This window comes from Letharia lupina, assembly GCF_014066315.1.
Source record: "Letharia lupina isolate WasteWater1 chromosome Unknown contig_20, whole genome shotgun sequence".
NCBI classification, from domain to species: domain Eukaryota; kingdom Fungi; phylum Ascomycota; class Lecanoromycetes; order Lecanorales; family Parmeliaceae; genus Letharia; species Letharia lupina.
The window spans coordinates 912,879-920,333 of record NW_023502989.1 but is presented as its reverse complement, the minus strand read 5'-3'; the positions used below and the strand labels follow the sequence as shown (position 1 = coordinate 920,333).

The 7,455-nt window shown below is 41.8% G+C and overlaps 3 protein-coding genes across 3 annotated transcripts; 1 reads left to right on the top strand and 2 right to left on the bottom strand.

Moving 5' to 3' along the window:
- Nucleotides 1-1,742: 1,742 nt before the first annotated feature.
- HO133_005129 (uncharacterized protein) lies at nt 1,743-3,639 on the top strand (the record flags this gene model as incomplete). The annotated part of the gene is made up of 4 exons (XM_037296041.1): nt 1,743-2,152; nt 2,205-2,358; nt 2,406-3,421; nt 3,474-3,639. 4 exons carry the CDS (start codon nt 1,743-1,745, stop codon nt 3,637-3,639), a joined length of 1,746 nt encoding a protein of 581 aa, XP_037148739.1.
- A 578-nt stretch (nt 3,640-4,217) lies between these two features.
- Nucleotides 4,218-5,376, bottom strand: HO133_005128 (uncharacterized protein; the record flags this gene model as incomplete). The annotated part of the gene is made up of 3 exons (XM_037296040.1): nt 4,218-4,406; nt 4,492-5,144; nt 5,202-5,376. The coding sequence occupies 3 exons, from the start codon at nt 5,374-5,376 to the stop codon at nt 4,218-4,220; spliced, it is 1,017 nt and encodes a 338-aa protein (XP_037148738.1).
- Nucleotides 5,377-5,863: 487 nt separating this feature from the next.
- HO133_005127 (uncharacterized protein) lies at nt 5,864-7,225 on the bottom strand (the record flags this gene model as incomplete). Its single annotated transcript, XM_037296039.1, has 5 exons — nt 5,864-6,408; nt 6,464-6,672; nt 6,750-6,931; nt 6,980-7,079; nt 7,146-7,225. 5 exons carry the CDS (start codon nt 7,223-7,225, stop codon nt 5,864-5,866), a joined length of 1,116 nt encoding a protein of 371 aa, XP_037148737.1.
- Nucleotides 7,226-7,455: the final 230 nt, after the last annotated feature.

The window sequence follows — 7,455 nt, the reverse complement described above, 5'->3', positions numbered from 1 at the left end:
TAATCTATTATAATTTTATAATTAATAGTTTTACTTATAGAATTTATAGAGCTAAGAGAAATCTTCGCTCTTTAACCTTATCTTCTCTACTATCTCTTATCTCTTTTTATACTACTTATTCTTCTTAACTCTCTTTTACTTTCTTCTCTTCTTCTTCTTAAATATATATTAATCGATATTCTTTTTTTTAATAATTTATTTCTCTAGAAAGTCTAAATTAAGATATTTTTTATAATAAAAGAGAAAAGATTAATAGGATTTAATAGATATTAAGATTACTTTACTATTAGATTATAGCTTATTTAAAAATAGACTACGTCTTAATAATATATTATTCTCTTATATTACTTCGTTATTTAATTAATTCTTAATAAATTATCTATTAATAATTTCAAATTATCGATTTAGAGAAAACTCTTTTATAATAATCTTAGTAGAGTTAGATATTAGTATTATAATATTATATTAATAATTAATATAATATATTAATTATCTATATTATATTTTAATTTAGATTTTTTAAAATATATCTTCTAATAAGACCTTTAGCCTTTAAATCTTAATCGTTATCTCTTTTAACTACTTTATCTTAATAAATTTTTTTTTTATATTATAATATATATACGCCTTAAAGAATAATATAATAATAGTAAGATATTAAGTAAAGTAGCTTATTAGAATAATAAGAAGACTTTATCTATTATATAGTTATTTTATTTCTCTTAGATATTTAATAGAGATATAAAAATATTTTATTAGAAAATAGCTAAGAGTTTATAGTTGAATTCCTCAGATATTAAGCTCTTAGAGTTATCACGTTAAAGCACTATATATAAACTCGAGTACTATTAGTAAAACGCCGCTATTAGCGTCCTCAGAATATGTTATCATCGTCGGCGACACCTCTAAAAGGTATAGATATAATAGAATAGTAGAAACGAAGAGTTAGAAGATAACGCTATATGAGAATTACTTTCTAATAGCTTTCTCTATAGAATCTTAATTATCTTATATTTAACTTATAAATTTATAATAGTAATAGTAATTAATTTTCTACTATTATAATACTTACTTCGTTAAAATTCTATTTCGAAGCGAGATAATATTAAATACTTAAAATCTTACTTTATTATATCTCGTTATATAGCGTATATATCGCTTAATTTATATACGCTTAATAAAGTTTTAGCGAATAAGCTTAAGTAAGCGATTCTCTTAAGTTTTCTTTACTTTTTTAAGAACTATTTTTACTATTAAATCTATATACGATTTTTTTTTAATTTTATATTATTATATAAAACTCTAGAACTTTAATCTTAAATCGAGTTTAATATCTTCGCTATAATAGCGAGCTTTATTAAAGACTTTATTATAAACTTTACTTTTATAATAATAGTAAAATAAAAGAGATAAAGATAATAATAGAGATAAAAGTAATAAAAGAGATAAGAAAGTAATAAAAGAAGAGATAATAACGATTTTTTTAAAGATATAATAGATTAACAAAGTTTAAAAATTTATTATTTAGACTTTCTAATATAGAAGTCTTAATAGTAATAAAAGATGAATATTATTATACTAGTTTGTTATATAAATTTGGTGAAAGGTAGGTATTTTGGTATTGCGTCGGAATTATCGGATTTAATATGGCGTAAATGGGGGTAGATACGATGAAGGCAATTACTCCAGAACATCAGTTGTATTTTCCAACGTTGCAACAAAAACAAACTGGCAACAAGACCATGGCCTTCACACTCAGTGAGCTTCCAACTGAAGTTTTACATCAGATCATATCTTATTTGCCCCCCTCTTCTGTACCTACCCTCCAGACAGTTTCCCGCAAGTTCAATGATTTCCCACAGCCTCTTCTGTGGCGTGACCACTGCCGTACCCACTTCAAGTACTGGAGCCCCGAACATAGTTTTCAACAAAAGCTTTCGGGAGCTGTCGTTGAGACGGACTGGAAGAAGCTCTTCTCCGACCGTTATAGCGTTGACCGTTCAATAACGCGCGATGTTGACGGCATCCTCGCTAGTCAGAGGAATAGGATTGAAAAGGCTGAAAGGATCATGGGTCATGGCTACGATGCAAAGGATGCTTTACTCCGACATCTTAATGTCGGCGATCATGCTGAAGATGTTCTGGCCCGAAGGTATTGCCTAATGAATCTCGTGTGCGAGGACTGAGCACTGATTATATATCAGATTTTATAGCGACGCCGTTCTTGGGGGCTTACATCGAAGCATGGCGGTTAGGGAGTGGGCAAAGCTTAACGATGGGGATGTGGTGCCGCTGGAGAGAGCCCTTGCTGCCTTCGACATGTTTGTCTTGCACGAAAGAGACGGCGATTTCCATGATGTGTGTACCCAAGAACCAGAACCAGCCATCGCAGCTAAGAATCACAGGTGGCCACTCGCCTTGATGGTATTGCACAGCAATATTGCAGCGAAAATCCAGAAAATATGGATCAATCGCCACAACAAAAAGCCATCGCGCTCGCAGAATTCTTGAGACAACATGATTTGACGGGCATCAGTAGCAATTCTCATTACCACGATCTGCAAAACAACTTCATTGGCATTGCCTTGCAGGATGGACCCCACCCATCTTTACCTCTCGTATCAGTGGCAATATACTGCTGTGTGGCGCAAAGACTTGGTATTGACGCCCAGCCTTGTGGATTTCCATTTCACGTGCTTGCCATCATCAAACCATCCCCAGGTCGCACATTGGATGGAAGACATACGGACCCTGGTACATCATCGGAGCCAATGTACATGGATCCCTTCAGATCCAGCCAAGAAGTCTATGTGAAGGATCTTCGAGCTCAACTTCAGAGCCTAGGCATCTCCCCAGCAAATTTTCCAGAGTTGCTGGGTGCTTCGTCAACCGCTGAGATCATTCGTCGATGTGCAAAGAACATCATTACTTCGCTACAGGCTATTCCTCGTGACCACAGTGCGGGCCACTCTTACCCTGACGTGGATGGCGCGTTCTACGCTGCGGTCTGGGCAGTACTACTCCTGCCAGAGGGTGGCACAATTACAGCTGGCGCGCAACGTGCAAACTGTCTAAGTCACATCACGGAGCTTATAGAAAAGTATTTTCTCACGGATACCTGGCTGATTGAAAAGTATATCCCTCCTATGATCGAGGACCGTATTCAACATGAACAATCACGAAATACAATTAGGGTTATCCGCACAACTGATCATATGCCCAAAACCGTCAAAGATCGTACGTCAGACTCGGTGCGCAACGTCCAATACAAGGTTGGACAAATATTCCATCACAAACGGTATCATTACAAGGCTGTCATTACTGGCTGGGACGTGGAATGCGCTGCTACAGACGATTGGATGGCACATATGCGCGTACACGAGCTGCCAGGGGGCAAGCACCAGGGTTTCTACCATGTGCTGTAAGTGAGCAATCATGGATCCTTCGATTGTCTACTGACCGTCAATCCCTAGAGGTGAAGATAAATCCGTACGATATGTTGCCGAGGAAAATATTGCGCTTGTGCAGGATGACCCTGGCAAAGATCTCATGGTTTTAGCGGGTCAGCATTTCAAGCGATGGGACAGGACAAATGGGATATTTGTCAGCAACATTAAAGACGAATATCCAGATGATTAGTGCTCGATTTACATTCAATAATTTCCGTCCTGTTACTTGGGACAAGATTTAAGGGCTAAGCCGTTCTGCGCTTCTTAGCGTGTTTGAAGCTAAGGTATACAAGACCGCCGGTCGACTTGTAAGACCTGGCAAAGTTCGAGAAGAATATCCAACGTCAAGCAAGGCTCGGTGGCAACAAAATAAACTGCACAGTGAGGGAATTGCTGAGTTGGATGGGTCATCAAGTAACCAATATGCGCTGAAACTTTTCGTTAAAGAATTATATAGATAGTCGAGGAGAGTAATTCATGAAGCAAAAGCTTTGTGACTAAGGCATTCGGTGTCGAATTGCAAAAGTTGAACACAATTGCGATTTTCGCGGGCCCTCTGTGCAGTTTATTTTGTACGAACGGAGCAAGGCGCCGTCAAGCGAGGCGGACCTGCCAGGGATGAAAAGGAATATGAGACGTTTATACAAGTACTATATATACCGGTATCTTGTTATCAGCAGGAGCTTCTAGGATGGAACGATAAATGTCACGTTGGACAAGCATCAACGCTGAAAAAGAGTATCTCGAACATAATCGTTTACACGCAAATCATATCATGCCAATCGCTTCAAATAAATCTTTGATTTTCTTCCGTGGTAGCCCATCAACTTTGCCTGACTCCATTTGCAGTAGAAAGGGTTTCGATTGACCCATCAGCATTTTGTCCAAGAAGTCAATAAGACGTCGTTCGAACTCGGCAATGGAGAGGTCGTTTGCCATTACCGTCTCCAGGTGCAACTGCAAGTCAGTTCCTGCCGGGGGTATGAGCTGCAGCGCAACGCCCGTAAGCTTATGCGCACAGGATATTGGAATTCGGACTTACGGCCTGTGCATGCTCATCGCGGATTCTGTCCCAGCCATCTACGACTGCATCCACACCCCAAAACATAGCGTTTATCTGGAAATCATCGGTTCCGTCCTCTGCACTGCACTCAGGGTCAAAGCCCCATGCAAAGGCTTCCTGAAGCACTTCCTGACGCTGAGATCCGTAGACGAGGTACTGTTCGGCCACGGCTTGTGCCATATAGCCGGCTGCCAATCGCATCCAGGTGTCGGTGATTGTACCTTCTTGCATCGAAATCTGCGCCGCTGACACAGCCATGAAAAAGGGAATCGTGTCAAGTAAAGATATCGCAGGTGGAAAGAGGCCATGTGGATCCGACATCATTATGTTGCCACCGGTGGATTCGTGACCTATGTGTTCTTTCTTGATCTCCATAACATTTAGTGGTGCGAGGAATTCGGTCAAGTCGGGAAGGTCTAAAGCGGCAAAGTCATTGTCGCCGGAACGGAAAGAAACAGCTTGTTCTTGACGCCGATGCCGTAGATTTTTCAGAGCTGGCTCAGGAAGAGTTGCCTCTGCTGGCGCTGAACGCTTCGTGGACATTGCGGTGAATTTGAGGAGGCGTAAGCGAAACCGTAAGTCTAAGCTGGCGTGGTGTTCTGGGTGTATCGTACAGAAGGTCGTGAAGAAAGCTGCTTCCTGGCATGAGCTTGGCTGCACAGCTTTGATTGGAATTCAATAATGCTTACAGTCCACAAGCTGTAAGCACACGCTCGCTCGCTCTTGCTTGTCGGATGCATCGGCGGGCGCATCTTTCGTGCCTTTGTAGTCTTCCAACAAAGCCTTGATAGCGGAGAATATTAGGTAGTCAAGAATCCACTCGTCAATTTCGAGTTGTAGTAATGGATCAGCACACCTCTCCATTACTCTCGTAGAGACCATTGGAGTCCAGATCATTCGGACCGCGCTTTAAAATTGCGGAGCTCTTAGATAAGAGCATGTCAAACTGAATGTCGACGCGTTGGACGGACAAAAGAAGCGTCGAACGTGGACTTACGGTAATTTGGTGAAGGATATATTGGCAAACGACAGGCGCACGGACGTCAAACTGTGGCTGGACCAGTGTTATTCCTCGAGTATTTTGTGTCACGTAGGCATCACCAGTCAAACTACATCTATTGAAGTCATTCAAGATTCTTATTTACTTCACCGAGATTCAAGAGTGAAGTAGGCGCGGCAATTAATACAAGCGCTGCAACCGCTGCAGCAATGCAACTTTTCCATTGATAAGAGGCCCCCAAAGCAAGTGAACAGTGAATATACGTTTTCTTGTCTTGCGCCGCAATGGTGCAAGTTGATCACTTTATGGGGTATCTCGACAGAACGCCAAAAGACTGTGGCCGATGTGTAACTACGCTTCTTTTGATGACTGCTGCCTGACCCTCATTTTTCTCACGAATCTTTGCATCCTTGCTCCGTAATCACAGGTTCGAGCTGCAGCTCTTTCCTCGTCCGACTGATTTGATTGCATCTCTTCTCTGATCGACATTCGTAAACCCGCTTGTGTGGTGACCAATTGCTCACGGTGCCCGAGGATATCTGATGCGATATCACTTAGGCAGAGAGCCATCACAGCTTGGGACTGTTCAGCCTGATCAAGCATCTCTTGCGTGAGGCCATAAGCCAAGTTGGTGTTACCGATCAAGCTATCTGTTCCCGCAATTTCACCGTTGGTCGAGGAGTCGACGAAGTCTTTCCATCCCGGCTTGACAATGTCCAACCGAATCGATAATGCATTGATGGCTTTTACGTTTTTAGCGAGAGCAGGAATTGTCTCGAGCAACGGATCCCGGACGAGACTTAGAATGGCAAATTCGATCTGTCCCTCTTCATACTGGGCCATACGAGCCTCGATGTCGGGCTTTGCTTGACTGAGCCAGTCACCCTGCACTGAGCCTGCATTAAATACTGTCAGCCTTGTGAGAGTTTCGGGCGGGCACTTGGCGATTACCGAGACTCATTGGTTGGCGTTCAAGTCCATCAAGCTTCCAAAGTTGGTCGTCGATAGGCATGAAGGCGATAAAATGAAAACCCCCTTCGCTCTCGTCCTGATCTGTTGTTCTTTTCTTACCTTTCTTCGCTGTAGCTTCATTCTTGAGGAGGAGGTCTGCATTCAGCATGTCCATTTTCCTGCCGATACTCTGAGTCTCGGTCTTTTGTCTAAAGAAGAGCTGCAAGGACGCCGCGTGTGCAACAGAGATGCATGATGCTGTACGGCATATTGGGAACTTACGTACCTAGCAAATGAGTTGTGGACTTCTTTGACGAAATCGAAATTCCCTATAGCGTCACCCCGTAAAGCTGGGGTGAAATTGGCGGTAAACATCTTGAATGCATGAAGACTTTCCCCTAAGTCAATGCTTGGAACGTTGTTGACAATGTTCAGCAATGCAACACTCGCACACGCATTGTTGATGGTCTATACTCAATCAGATGTTATGACCAGCGATGAGGGCAAGAGTCTGACTTGGTTGGCAAACCAAACACCTTTGGGACAACTTTGCTCTTGCTTCTCGGAGTCCTCCTCAATCCATTTGAATAGGAAGATCAATCCATAGACGGGTCGACTACCTATCAGGTCAGATCTTTGGATAACTCGCAGCAGGATAAAAGAAAGACAGTGAGGCGCTCACGGCAGGAATGCAAGTATCTCATCATCTAACGAAACTATCTCCTGAACTTTGACGCCTTGGACTCCAAACTTCTTAAGCATGATGTTAAAGAAAGCCTGCAACTGCTGTCAGCACACATCCACTCTCAAATACTTTGTGCATGGTGAAAACGCACTGGTTCTGATTCAATTTCGCAGAAACCCTTCCAACTTCGCTTGTCCTCTATGGTTGCTGGGGCTGAAGGATCTTGAGAGAGAGGCTTCTCGCTAAAGGCGGTACTTGAGATAGTGGAGGAGCTACCAACACGCCTTCTGGCTGAGCGTCCAGCCAT